The 14,297-nt window shown below is 58.8% G+C and overlaps 1 protein-coding gene across 1 annotated transcript in view; it reads right to left on the bottom strand.

Annotated features, from left to right (window-relative positions):
- Window positions 1-8,466, bottom strand: part of MEGF6 (multiple EGF like domains 6) — a 90,946-nt gene extending 82,480 nt beyond the window's left edge. The window contains exons 1-2 of the mRNA XM_019757124.2: window positions 8,055-8,466; window positions 2,204-2,338 (exon numbers count right to left, since the gene is read on the bottom strand). Coding sequence (XP_019612683.2) covers window positions 2,204-2,338; window positions 8,055-8,170 — 251 coding nt within the window. The 5' untranslated portion in view covers window positions 8,171-8,466. The remainder of the gene's footprint in view (window positions 1-2,203; window positions 2,339-8,054) is intronic.
- Between the last annotated feature and the right edge of the window lie 5,831 nt (window positions 8,467-14,297).

Here is a 14,297-nt window from a genome sequence, read left to right as displayed (position 1 = left end):
GGTGTGGGCCCTTTACAGGGCCTGGGGAGCTCCCCCAGCCTGGGGTGGTCTGTGCAGGCTGGCAGGTTTTTCGGGGAAACACTGATGCTCTAGAAGTGACACAAAGATGGACTGGATAATTGGTCTGGGCAGAAGGGGGGAAGGGAGGGGGCTCAGGCCAGCTTCCCTGGAAGGATGAACGGGGCACGTCAGCGGCAGAGGCCCTCCTCGGGACTGGCCACAGCCCCAGCGGCCGCTGGAGGGGCATCTTGATGAGGCATTTGGGGAAACTGCCCACGCTGGCACAGAGGACACAGTCCTGGGCGTCGTGGGAGGGGAACAACACGGTAACAGCACTGGGAGCACTCCAGAAGGCAAGTGAGGCCGGGCCCCAAAACCACTTGGCTCTGGTTTAAGGAAACCCTACAGGACACCTGATCGTCCACGGGCACAGAGGCGGCGAGACGGGTCTCATTCACCTTGAGTGGAGAGCTGCAGCGGGGACAGCCCTGCCTGGAGGTCCTGCCTGCTTTCCATAGCCAGGCCGACCGGACAGCTACACGTCCACAGAGCTGCCCTCCCCCACCCACAGGCCAGGGACTCAAACTGCTCCTGGAAACCCTGAGGCAGGACGGCTGCAGGTTGGGGAGACTGTCCCAGTCCCCTTGAGATGGGAGGTACAAGAGGAACCTGCTTTGCACATGGGCCCTCCTGAGACTTCCCAGATAATCCTGACACAGAAGAAAACACCCCCACTGACACAAACCATGGCCGGGATGCTGTGACCCCGCCGGCACATGCCTGGGCAGCGCGGCCCTCCCAGACAGTGGGACTTTCCCGGACAGCGCCCCGGATGCCAGGCAGGAAGCCAGGACACACAGCCATTTGGAAATGCTGCTCCCACGTGCCCAGGCCAGCCTGGAGGCCAGTGACAGAGAAATCGTGACGGCCACCCACAGGGGCTTCCCCGGCTTGGCCACCCATTGTCCTTTCCGGTCCCGGGGCCACAGGGCTTCTGGCTACTTCCAAAGTCACGCTCTTTTACCACCAGTTGTTGGGGTGGTGTGCAGCTCCTGTGACCTCATTCCCGTTCTGTAAATACACGGACATCTGTGCGTGTGGAGGTCTGTCTGGCAGGACAGACTGCAAAGCGCACGCTTCTGAGGCCCCTGAAACTCAGCCCCCTGCCGCACCCCTGACGCCTGGGCACATCCCTCATAGTGCAGGGGCCACCCTGCGCTGTAGGATGTCGAATGGTGTTCCTGCCTCCACTGGCTACAGCAGCTGACCGTCGTCCCAGCTCATCAGTCACAAGGGACACTCTACAGACACTGCCTAGGTGTCCAGGAAAGGGGACCATTGCCCGGGCTGAGAACCACTGACAGAGCTTCTGGGCACTGCCCCACCTCTATTTCGAACACATAGGAACGTACAGCAGATGAATATTTAAACGAGAGCTGCGCCCCAGCACAGAGGAGGGCAGACGCCCTGGAGCTCCTGGGAGCAGGCACAGCGGGTTCAGGCCCCACGTAATGATACAGTGCAGTCGACTCCCCCAAGACTTCGCCACGAAGCCGGACACCACACCCAATGAGGACCCTGTGCCACATTCCCTCCACCTGGCCCGGGGGCAGCCGCCAGCTTCCAGGCGGGGGACGTTGCCTGAGCTGACCCCTCCCCCAGCTTTGCAACCAGGCAGATTGCAGAACTGAGTCTATAAGAAGAGGAGAGGTATGCAAAGGCACTCCCTACATTTGATTTTGAAATGAAATCTTGAGCAATAAAAAGTTTCACATGGGCTTGGGCAGGAGGCCAGGGGTCTGGTGGCAGCAACCTCCAGCCCGTAACTCGGCAGGCTGGGCGCCCTGCTTTACACCCTCTTATGTGGCCAGCAGGGTCCCCGCCTCCCCCATGGGGTCCTTCCCCTCAGAGACACCCTCCCCAAGGACTTCCCCTCCCCCCTCAGGGTCCCCTCCTCCCTGCAGGGTCCCCATCAAAGGCACCAGGGACCTGCTGAGCAGGACACCAAGTCTGGGAACAGCCTCAGTGGCAGCTTCACCCCTAGGGGCGTGTCAGAGGCCTTGACCTCAGATGACAGGCTTTGGGGGGTTGTTAGTGGTCCTGACACCAGGACAGCACCCCCGCCCTGGCTGCCCTGCTCCTGGATGCTCTGTGCTGCTCTTGGTGTGAGCAGAGCCCCCTGTCTCACGCGGGACCCACGTACCTCCGCTCGTGGCTGACACACCATGCCTGCCACCCACAGCCTGGCTTCCACACGGGCACCAGTTGGCTGAAGGCACGTACACACGGCTGACGGCGGCCCACCAGGGTCAGCTCCTGCTCAGCACACACGTGGGGCCTGCGACAGAGGACAGTCAGTCAGCACCCTGGCCACCCACCGTCAGCAGGCACCAGTCTTCCTACACACCCACCATCGGGTGTCCAGCCATCCAGAGTGGGGTCCAGACCCAACACCAGGCCCCATGGCAGGGTGTCCATGCCCATGCCCACCCCAGGCTCGAGGGAACAGGGTGACCACCGGGCTGCATCTGTGCATCCCCCACACGTGGGCTATGCTGCCCACATGACACCCTGATGCCCCCAAAACCCCAAAACATAGAGGCCACTGGCCCTTACAGCGGGGTCAGCGGGAACAGTGACGCAGACCTGGAGTCCACGTGGCTGCGACCACAGGTTCTCTCCACCCCAGCCATCCCGGCCCCACGCCGTCCCCGGAGCTGGTGACACTGGGGAACGTGGCTGAGTAGGAGTTTGCTCCAGGCAGGACAAAGAGAGGAAGCCAGCATGGAGTGGGGGACACAGGGCAGGAGGGCCACCAGCTTCCAGTGACCACTGTCCCGTGGTATTAGTGGCTTCCCAGCACCCTTGAGTGTTTGGACAATGAACGTGCCCACTCAGGAAGGAGATGGAGGTAACAGGGAAGAGAAGGAGGGCCCTGCCCCGCTCAGGTGAGGGGAGAGGCGTCCCGGTGACAGGCCAAGCAGGGTGCCCTGAGCCCAGCTTCCCCAGGCCTGGTCTGATTCAAGGACCAGCGTGGCCCCCACAGAGGCAAATCTGAGGAAAGAAAGCAAGGCTTCACTGCTTTAGAAAGTTGGCAAAGCCAGCAGATTCCACGGGGCCTCTGAGGGCGCGTTCAGCCAAGCTGTGGGCTCACCCCGGAAGGAGCCTGCTGGGGGCGCAGCAGGCCTGGCGAATCGAGCACCAGGGCCCCTCCCCAACTCCCACCTGATGTCTCCAGCTCTGCCAGATGACGGCATGGCCCCCAGGCCCCTTACCTAAAACCATCTGTTCTCATTACCACCCTCCCACCCCACGCCAGGTGGGGCCTTCATTACCACGAGGCCCTGACATGCACAGCTGGTCTGCTAGGCTGCCTGGTGCTCCCAGGCTCAGCACTCGGGGACTCGGGCCCGCCCTGCCCAGTTGCCCTGGCCCAAGGCCAGCCGAACTCATATGTGCAAACACACATGTACTCACAAGCACTCAGATGCATGCATGCACTTACAAACACACATACGCACACATGCACACACATACGTGCACACATGCACACATGCTTACATGCATGCACACATATATTCTTGCCCTCTGGCTCCAGGTGGGTCTGGCCAAGGAAAGGACCAGCAGGATATTGGAGTGGGGAGCCAAGGGGAGAAAGAAGCTGGGGTCCTGTCTTTCCTCAATCCCTTCCTGCCAGGGGTGGTTTGGTGGGGCTGGGCTCCTCACCCCAGTCACGGACCCCTTACCCTACCCTGTGCCCGGGCAGCCTGCAGCCTCTCCTGGGAACTCGTCAGAAATGCAAATTCTCAGGCCCCACCACACCCACTGAACCAGAAGCTGGGTCCTCTGGGGACTCATGTGCACTCATGTTTGAGAACCACTGCCCAGTGTCTGGAAGCAAGGACTCCACTGCCAGGTGGCCCGGGTTGGGACCTCAACCCCCACTACCTCTGTGAGATGCACGGGCACTGCCCCCTCTGTGCCTCAGCTCCCACTGGCCTCGAAGGGTGCCATGAGGGTGACATGAGCCAGCATAGAAAAGGCTCCTGACAGCCCATGTCACTGCCGATACTGGGGCACCATGGCAGTGGACAGGCCCGGGACCCACAGTGCCATTTGTAAACAGAAATTGGCCCACATGAACGGCTACAGGTGTTGCGTCGTTTTTGCTCCAAATTCTTTTGCCCACAACTGCGCCTAGCAACACAGATATCACTCGCAGCTTTCCTAGTAAACAGTGGGAGGGGGAGGAGAGGATGATGGGGGGAGGGGCTTAGACCCAATGACCTCTGAGCTGCTGGCTGCAGTCCCAGCCCTGACCCTGAAATGGCCCCAGTGCTGTGGGTGCCACTGCCAGTGGCTCTGTCCTTCATTGCCTGATGATGGAGATTACTCGAGGAGGACAGTTACGAACATGGGCAGGTCTGGGCCTCTGCACAGCCCCAGGGGCTGCTGACCGTCTTGCAGCATCTGTAAGGACGCCTGATGGCTCCTGGGTGTCTGAAATGAGACCAGTGAGTCTGGAACCCAGCATGGGCCCTGGCTCAGAGACAGTCCTGTGTGTCTGGTTCCCAGGGCCCCACATCCCCTGGATGTCGTCACCATTCCCTCACGCTGACCCCAGCTCAGCACTCAGGATGCCAGCATGGGGCCTCGGGGAGGTGATGCCACAAAGCTCGGTTCTTTGGCACAGGTGTGCTGAGGGCTCAGGAGGAGCTGGGCAGTGGTCTGGCCACTAGGCCAGCGGGAGGAGAAACACCCCACAAGGGGCAAGGCAGGGACCCCAGAAGAGCTGGGGGCTCTCCTCTGAAGGGTCCCCTCTTCCTTCCCAGCCCTCTTCAAACCTCAGCCACATGGGCAGCTGCTAGCCAGAGAGGTGACCACGCCAAAGGTCACACAGCAGCCCTTCCGGCACATCCACTCTGGTCACTGTCCCATCCCCTGCCCACCTGTCCCCAACCCCTGATGCACCTGCATGACTCTGGTCCTCAGAACTGCTCCCCGGGCCTGCAGGGACTACCTGGTTTCCCACACACACGGGAAGGCTGCACCTCTCTCTCCACCGCCCTGAAAATGGTGGCTCAGACCTGAGTGGGTTCTGATCCCCTTAAAGGGAGGCGGGGTGAGCGCTGGGATGACTTTCTGGGATGGGGCGGGCAGGCGGGAGGAGCACCCAGTAGACTCCTGGTGCTGGGCGGGAGGAAACGCAGGCCCCCCTGTGCCTCGCAGTTGGGTCCTGGTTTCCATGTGGGCGAGGAAAGGTAATCCCCAAACTAGAAAGTGAACACAGCTGGGTAGGAGGGTCACTGCTCCAGGCAGAGCGGGGTTCCGGGAGGCTGGCACAGAGTTGAGGGTGGGCGGTTCCAGGCCCCTGGACCCCAGGATAAGGTCACGAGGGTGAGGAGGTGATAATGGGAAAACCAGGGTGGGACGCAGGGGCCACGATCCACACCCAGCTGGGATGCCTGGCTGCACACCCCCTCGTCCAGGCGGGGTGCTGAGAAGCAATTTTATCACGTCTGTTGTCACAGGCTTCCGTTTTTACCCCCATGGCTGGCCTCTGCACCCGCGTCCCCTGGCCTGGGTGCAGCCAGTGTGTGGGGAAGCTCTGGGGTTTGCCCAGTTCCAGTCCTGGGGCCATGAGGTCTGAGGAGGGTCATGGCAAGGGCCACCTGCAAGACGGGACTTGTCTCTCCATGGACAGGCGGGGTCATTATAAACAGCTGACTCTCAAGCACTGGCCATTTTCCCAGCACAGCCACCTAAAGGGGACTTTAGTCCCGGGGGAAGCAGAGCACTGGAGCAGACATCTTCTCAGACCACGGCCAGTCAGAGCTCCACTGCATGGGGACACCATCTCCTTGTCCCCAGACCCTGCTCCCACAGGACACCCGGCAGCCTTGGGCCAGCCCTGCCTGGGGTCAGTAGCCGTTCCAGGCCCCGGGAAGAAAGGCAAGCCATTCTTCCGTAGTAGCAGGAATCCAGTTTAGAGCATAAAAAAATAAATAAATAAGCGTTGGACGGTTTTGTATCCTGACGCGGTCGGCCAGCGGGACCCCAAGGACCAGCCACATGGCTCCCACAGGTCCACAAAGGCCCTCAGAGCCCCTGAGGCTTTGAGTCAGTGGGACCCCCCTCCCCTTTCAGCACCCTTCCCACTTTGCCTCCCCCAGAGACCACCATGGCAGGTCAAGAAAACAGGCAGAGGGTAGGGCTGCCTGTGCAGGGAAGGGTGGTAGGGAGGGTAGGACCTCTGAGGACAAAGCACTTTCTGAGACCCTTGCTGCTCTCCCGGTGCCTCCCCTGCCCCTCGGGGGTGCAGGGAGCAAAGGGCACATCTGACACCTCCAGGAGCCTGCCTGCTCCCACCAACTTTCTGCTCAGCAGAACAGCTGCTAGACAGCCCAGCACACAAACCTCTCTGGGTTGGGGCAGAAGGCATTCTCCTGGCTCATTCAGCCACCAGCCATGCCCACCACGGCCCCACTGCAGGTTGGAAGTGCCAGGTGCTTAGGACACAGGAGGACCTAGGGAAGTGTGCTTCTAAGTGTCCCAGAACTCAACACGCGTGGGGCAATCTGAGAACAGAAGCCCTGAGTAGCTATGCCCCAGCTAAGATGTAGGGGTGCAGGCCACCCCTGCCTGCCAGGCTCCCTGAGGACTGGTGGGCAAAGGCTTGAAGGAGACCTGGATTTGAAGCACAGCAGAGGAGGCTTTGGGACAAGCAGGAAGCAGGAAGAGACTGCCATCCACTAGCCACTGGCTGGAAAGGTTTCCTCCAGAGCCCTAGGTGCGGGGGAAGGGAGGGACAACCTCAGGAAACATCCCTGGGGCTCAGGGAAAGGAGCCCAGGAATGGCAACCAGAAGCCCCCGCCTAAGAGGGCTGAGCAACTGCCCACCCCAACCAGCACCCTGGGGGCCTCTGGAAGTCCCCAGCCAACCATGTGAGGGCAGACAGGCCAAGCCACTGCCACGGTCATAACCCTTCTGAGGCTGCAGCTTCCCGTGCACCAACTCAATTCACTGAGGTCCCAGGAAAGAGGAATGTCCAGTAGAAGTCACGTGCAGTGTCAGGGACTTAGGCTGCTCACATTTCTGGATGCAAAGGGCCCCAACCCAGAGAACCAGCTCCTTTGAAAGATCACAAGGAATCTTCCTTCTTGGAGCAAAGCAAGACCCAGGGTGGGGATTCTGGGGGCCTGGAGTGCCCCTTCCACACACCTGAAAGCCTGTCCAGTCTTCCTGCACAGTCAGGTGCGCCTGGCCCTCGGGGAAGCGCTGGACAAGAGGCCTGAACGTGGGCCTGGGCCGCTCGTCCACCCATCTGCAGCCCCTCAGCAGCCTTTCCAAGCTCTGCAGGCGCCAGGAGTGCTGGGGTGGGGGCCGCCGGCGGGCTCCCCTTCCCCTTCCCCCCTCCCCCTCCGGTCGGCTCCCTTTGGCACCAGTTTTCCTTTGAGGCCAACGCAAGGATCGATTGCTGTTTCAGAGAGACCGCTAAACGGCCGGCTGGGGAATCATCTTTCAGAATTTAGTCCATCTCAGCAGGCTCCCTGACCCTCTCTTCCTGCCCATTCTGGTGCTGAATTCCTTCTCAAGTCTCTCAGCCCCGAACCGCACGTGTTTAACACATAAACCAGATCTGCGTGGCCCCTGTTTGGGCACAATCCGCCCCTGCACAGCCCCCCCCCCCCCGGCCCCCAGGCCCCGGACAGGCTTTGGAAGGAAGTGGAGACTGGCTGCTTCCTTTCTGCCTTCTCCAAGCGGGGCTCCCTGGGCGGACCCTGCTCGGCAAGGACCCAGATGTCCTCACCTCGGTCCGAGCGCAGCATCCGCCTGAGTGTGCTGCGTTAGGGGAAACGAGGAAGGGAAGAGCAGAAGCTGAGGGGCCCTGCCACGGAAGCGCCCCCAGACCCAACCCCGGAACCTTGTCTCTTCACTGCCCCCTCCCCAGTTACGGCAAAGAGCTCACTGTTCTCAGGACCCCAGGGATAAATCCGCCCAAGGGTCCGGGTCTTCGGACGTCCCGCCGAGCCCTCCCACTCCCGCTACTCACATGCTGGGCTGGAGGCGGAGCAGGGCGCCGGCGCCCGCTGGCACGGCGGGCAGCAGCAGCACCAGGGCCAGGGCCAGCGCTCGTCCCGCGGCCCGCGCCTCCGGAAGGACAGGCATCTTGCCGGCGGCCCCGCGCCAGGTCCCTCCTCGGGTCCCCAGCTCACACGCGGCCGCGGCGAGCCCTCGGAGCCGCCGACTCCGCGCGCACCATGGCCCGGCTGGGGGCCCGGGGAACAGGGAGCAGCCACAGGTGCCCGTGCCGGATCCGCCGAGCCCGAGGTCTCTGCAGGTGCAGAGGGTCCGGCTTCCTGCCCGCGCGCTAGAGGCAGCGGAGACCTGAGTGCCTGGGTCTGCTCTGGTGTGAGCCCAGTGCGCGCGGAGCTCCGCGCGCGAGTCCAGCCCTCCTTCGCCCCGCCTCCGGCCAGACCCCAGACCCGACCCCGCCTACAGCCCGTCGAGGACCGACCCCTTCCAGCCGGGACACGCTCCGCCTACATCACCTTCCCCTTCACGTCCCGGCCCCGCCCTATCCCCGCCCCTCCCTGGCTCTCAGCCCCGCCCATGGCCCCTCTCGGGTCCTCACCCCAGCCCCACTTCCTACTCTGCCCGCGCAGCCCCTTCGCTCTCCCAGCTCCTCTCCCTCTGAAAGTCCCAGGTCCCGTGCGATCCAAGTGACCAACCTCGGCGGGGTGCCAGGGGACACGGCCCTCACCTCCTGCAAAGGCTGCTCTGCACGACCCTGGCCACCAGACCCCGTCCTTGGGGCCGCGTCTGCAGCCCTCCCTGTGTCTCCGGGCACGCCCCTCTTGGTACCCATGTTGTCACCGACCATCTGGGCATTTTTATCCCTGTATTTTATTCCTGTGCAGAGCGTTCTTGGCCATTGACCTGAGGGGATTGGGGGCGCCCAACTCCCCAGAGGGAATCTAAGACAGGACTCTCGGTTTGAAGGATTTACTTCTCTCTTTTAAGCCCGGTTTTGGTTTGGAATTCACTTACTCCAGGGTGAGAAGTATTCCAGGGTCCCTGGAGTGGGACAATCCCCTGGGAAGGTTTTTGAAGAGCAGAGGGAGGTGCAGTCTGGATGGGACCAGGTGGCTGTTGCGAGTTGAGCACCAGTTAGTCACGTACAGTTGCATAGAGGACAAACCCCTGCCAAGCCCAGCTGTCAAGTCCCCAGATGGGCAGCCTCAGTGCCCAGATATCAGTACTTTTCTCCAACACTTCATGGGGTCCGAGTGGCCTGACCAGGAAGGCTCAAAAAAACCCCACCCTCCCAGCCATGTCCCTCTGGCTGGGAGGGGCTTGGGAGGCGGGGACCCCCAGCTGTCCAAAACCAGTGGAGATACAAGAGTGCCCCTCAACACTCTGAGCCCACCACACTATAGTCATCTGAATGTGGGGGGGTCCCTGTCAGGCCAGCCCTGCTGCCACCCTGCTGTATAGATGGGGAACATGAAGTCAGAGAGCAGGCAATACCCCTCAAGCCACCCAGCTTGCACACTGCAGATCTGAGAACTGAACACAGGGGTCTGGCTCTGGGAACCCTCACTCAACCCCCTATTCTGCTGCCTATGAATCTAAGAAAACCACTGAAGCCCATGGAGCAGACAAAGGTCTAGCAAGTCTGACCACCCCAGGGGGTGGGGGAGCGGGGGTCTCGGTTAGCTCAGGTTGTCCAACAAAATGCCACAGTAGACGGCTCTTTCTCACCATCCTGGAGACTGGACATCACAGCTCAGGGTGCAAGCTGATTTGGTTCCTGGTGAGGGCTCTCTTCCTGGCTTGCAGACGGCTGCCTTCTGGCTGGTGTCTCTTCCTCCTCTTACAATATATCAGCCTGGGGGACCAGGGCCCCAGCCTTCTGACCTCATTTAACCTTAATCACCTCCTTATAGTCACATTGGGAGTGAGGGCCTCAACATTTGGATTTGGGGAGAAACAATTCAGTCTATGGCATGGTGATTTCACTGTCTTCTGGAAACCCCAAATGCAGTTGGCGTCCCTGCTCACTGACGCCCCAAACACGACCCTGTATGTCTACCCTGCTCGATCTTGTCCCAGGGCCCCGGCTGGGATCACAGCACCAGGGCTGGCCCACACCGGGATTCCAGGCCCATGCTCTCCTGGGCTCCCTGACATCCCATTTTCTAGGAACTTGCCCTGGGAAACCCTCCGAGGACCCCATACCGGTGCTGGCCTGACCTGTGTGCCAGTACGTGTCAGCGAGTCCCTGGCCGAGAGCTTCGGGCGGGTCTGCCCACTTTCCACCTTTACTGCTTACCCCTTCCCTTCCAGAGCTGCACTTGGCGCTCGAGACGTGTGTTGAGTGAATGAGCAAACACCTTTCAAATGGTTCCCAGCTTCTCTGCTGAATCCCACCCCGTGGCTACCCCTGGGGTGAGGGTGACTCATCATTTCAGAAAACTCTGCAGCTTCTCAGAGGAAGAAGGAAGGCATTTGGGTGTCTCCTGGGGTTAAAGCAGAAGCCGCTGAGCAGAGGGGACTCATGTTTGGTGGGGCCTGGAACATATAAAATTGGGGAGCCTCTTTAAGAAAAGTAATATAAAACTAAGTTATTTTGCTAACTTTACAAAAATACATGACCTGTGCATACATCCCAGCCCCACTCCCCCCACCCCCCATCCCAACTTGGAAGGGCCCCTGAAGCACAAACTGTATGAATGTCACAGTAATCTGCCTCTACCTGCCCTTCTGTCTGGGGCACCAAGTTCGGCCACCAGGTGAACAGCCCTAAGGCAGGTGCCAGGTGGGCAGGTAGGTGGGAAGAGGGCAGGCACTTCTTGCTGGAAGTCCCTGTGGCTGGGCCACCTGCCTTCCCCCCACCCACGCTCCCCCCTCCACACACACACTCATTAGGTCTGTGGCAGAGCTGTCATTCTCAGGCACAGGTGTGGATGAATGAACCCCCAGCACAGAACTCACCTCTCAGAACAAAGCCCCTCACCCACACCCACACCAGCTCCTTCACTCAGCCTGAAACCTGAGGGCGTGGCCAGCAGTCAAGCATCCAACCATTTAAATGCTGAAGCGTGTCTTCCCACACAGACAACTGACGATGGGCCACAAGAGAGGCACTCTGGTTTTGTATTTGAAACAAGTAATCAAGCTACTCATAAGGGTTTACAACATCTTTATAAACAGATTTAACTCAAACAAGTGTTTTTGGAGTAATTCATCTAGAAAGAATATAATAAATCTTCCCTGAGAGTTATCTATCTGGGTCCATTCTCATAAATAGAAGCAGTTTGTGGGATGTTGCAAACATTTTCCTGGTCTGCAACTTCAGTTTTAAGATGGTTGACAGTGCTTCTGGACAATGTAAGTTTCTAATGTCGTGTACTCAAATGGACAGTTTTTCACTCTGCGGGTTCCTGCATTGCTTAGAAATAAACACTCAGCTTGGAAAGGGCACAAATATTTTCTTCTTTATTAACTTTTTTTGGCGCGCATTTATTTCATATGGGATTCACCCTGCTATGTGCTGGAAAGGGAGACGCTAGTTGTCCACTCCTTCCAGTGCCATTAGCCGGCCACCCTGCTTCCACCAATGTGACACTGCAGCTTCAACCTGGACGAATCACACCGACTGTCTGGGGGGATTTCCGCTGATTCTTGCTCCAGCCGCACGGGGTTTTGCTATCCGCCCTGCGTCACCGCCATGAGACAGAGGCGCGCCATGGTCGTTCTCATGGAAGCTTAACTGATGACAGGCTTAGATGACTGCACAGGGAACACCCCCACCCCCTCACTCTTTTATTTTCCCAGAAACTTACACTAGCCATTCTCACCCATCATTCTTCCAAGTGGACTTTGAAGTCCCTTTATCCAACTTTGAGAAGGGTAAGAATTGTGGGAGGAAAGGGCCAGCAGCCCGCGCTATGGGGCACTGCCCCCTGGTGTACGACGGGGAATTGCACCCACGAGTCCTCCATATATCAAAAGCTTCAGACAGACCTTCATTGCGTTAGAACTGGAGCTGCGCAGGCGGGTGTTGGGCCAGGGCAGGTCTCAGGTCCCATTCCGGAAGCCTTTAGCCAAACTGTAATACAATGTCCCAAGTCCACCTTGGGGTTTGCTGACTTGATTTATAGGATTTGGTTATCACAACCCCAAGTGTTTGTGGAGTGTGGGACACCAAGTGGACGTGTGGAACTGAATAAAGGAAACCTCCTTTAAAATGGAGTGGGGAGGGGAGGGGCCGGCCCGGTGGCTCAGGTGGTTAGAGCTCCACGCTCCTGATTCCGAAGGCTGCTGGTTCAATTCCCACATGGGCCAGTGGGCTCTCAACCACAAGGTTGCCGATTTGACTCCCTCCAAGGGATGATGGGCTGTGCCCCCTGCAACTAGAAACAGCAACTGGACCTGGAGCTGAGCTGCGCCCTCCACAACTAAGATTGAAAAGACAACAACTTGACTTGGAAAAAAGTCCTGGAAGTACACACTGTTCCCCAATAAAGTCCTGTTCCCCTTCCCCAATAAAATTTTTTTTAAAAAAAGGAGTGGGGCACCCTCCCACACCACTCCGCGTCAAGTACACACCCCAACAGGAAGAGACATAACTTGCTTTCCCACCAGGAAGTATCTCTGCTTTACTTCCCCAGCAGAAGGAGGATTTTCTTCTTGCCCAGCAACAAGCCCAGCCAAGGAACCCTGTGCAACTCAGCCAACAAGAAGCCGTTACTACCCTGAACTCTCACTTTCCTTTTCTCTATTAACAGTCCTCTCCTTTGTTTGCTGAACTTGCCTGCAGTTTTTGCTACAACACGCTTGCCCAATTGCAATTCTCTGCTATGCGGGAATAAACCTATTTTTGCTGGTAAAAATAACTGGCTGCTATTTTTAAGGTCAACCTTGCACACTCCGACCAGGAAGAGAGCCCTGAGCAGCAGGGCCACGCATGGAAGCCAGGAGTTGACAGTGACCTGGCCTTCCGCCACCACATAGCTCCCTCCACCTCCCGGTCACATGCATGCCTTAGGCCTGGCTGGATGCTCACTAGTCCGAGACTCCGGGATCGCACAGGGAATTGTGCTTAGTTTGGAGACTAGTGCGCAGGCGCCAGGAGAGCTCGCGTTCCCTTTCACATCTGGCAAACGACCGCTCTAGCTTGCGTGAAAAGCATTTTTAAAAGACACAGCTATTCAATGTTTTCGTCTCATTCTCAACTGGAAATAATAAAAATAGCTGTGGCCCAGGGAAAAATTATGTGAGGAGAGGGAAGAATCACCCGCCAGCTTGGCTGGTCATTTCCAAAGCAAACTGCTTCTCCCGCTCTCTCCTAAAACACTTTATCCCTGGAGAGCTGGGAGAGAGGGCCCCACAGAGAGGCCAACCAGGCCTTCTAAAGCTCCCTGAACTGACATTGTTTGCAATGCAAGAGCAGAATCTAGGTCTCCTCTGGATTTTCACAAACACTTCTGACCAGAGAGCCGGCAAATTAGTGACAAGACATTTTCAGATGAGAGGGCCCCGTGCGTGCAGTGTCCCAGGGGTCTGTGCAGTCCAGATACTGAGGGAGCCTCTGCCAGCTTCCACAAACAGGTCCCACCGAGAGGTGACCGGGAAGCCAGCATCATTCTGGCTGAGCCATAGCTGAGGGAACCTCTGGATACACAAGGCATGCATCTGAAACCCTGGGCCACCACTGCGCCGACTCAGTGGGAGGTCCTCGGGCAGCTGGTTCTGAGGTTCATTTCTACCCCTCCTCATTGGCCCCAGCAGAGAAATTAAAATCAAAGAAACAATTGACACAAACTTAAAATGGGCCATGTGGCGGGGCCCCAAGTGCTGTGGGTAGGACGGCCATTCTGGAGCTGGCACCTAGGTCAGGGCCCCTTTACTGATCAGACCAGCGGGGTCTGCTGACCAGCTGCAAGCCCTGCGCAGGGAGCAGTGCTTTGTGGGCCTCAGTCCACGCTGCTGAAACGGAAGCAGCACAGCGGCAGCCTCTGAAGCTGGTTCCCGCTCCGCCTTTGATCCCACGGGCCTGCTGGGCGGGATCAGCAAGGATGACCCCTGTGTGGTAAAGACACTGGCCTGGCCTGCACCCCCTCCCCCCCCGTCCCCGCCCTCTTCCCTGGGGTGGGGGCAGAACCCACAGGGAGTGAGGTCTAGAAGTGGTGTGAGGGTGTTTAGATCACCTGCCAACACTGAGAGCAGAAGCCGTCCCCCATTCATGCAACAGTGCCAGGTGTTGGGGTACAGTGATAGTGGGTTCAAT

Source organism: Rhinolophus sinicus, linkage group LG06 (assembly GCF_036562045.2).
Source record: "Rhinolophus sinicus isolate RSC01 linkage group LG06, ASM3656204v1, whole genome shotgun sequence".
NCBI lineage: Eukaryota > Metazoa > Chordata > Mammalia > Chiroptera > Rhinolophidae > Rhinolophus > Rhinolophus sinicus.
This window is presented reverse-complemented; position numbering and strand designations above follow the sequence as displayed.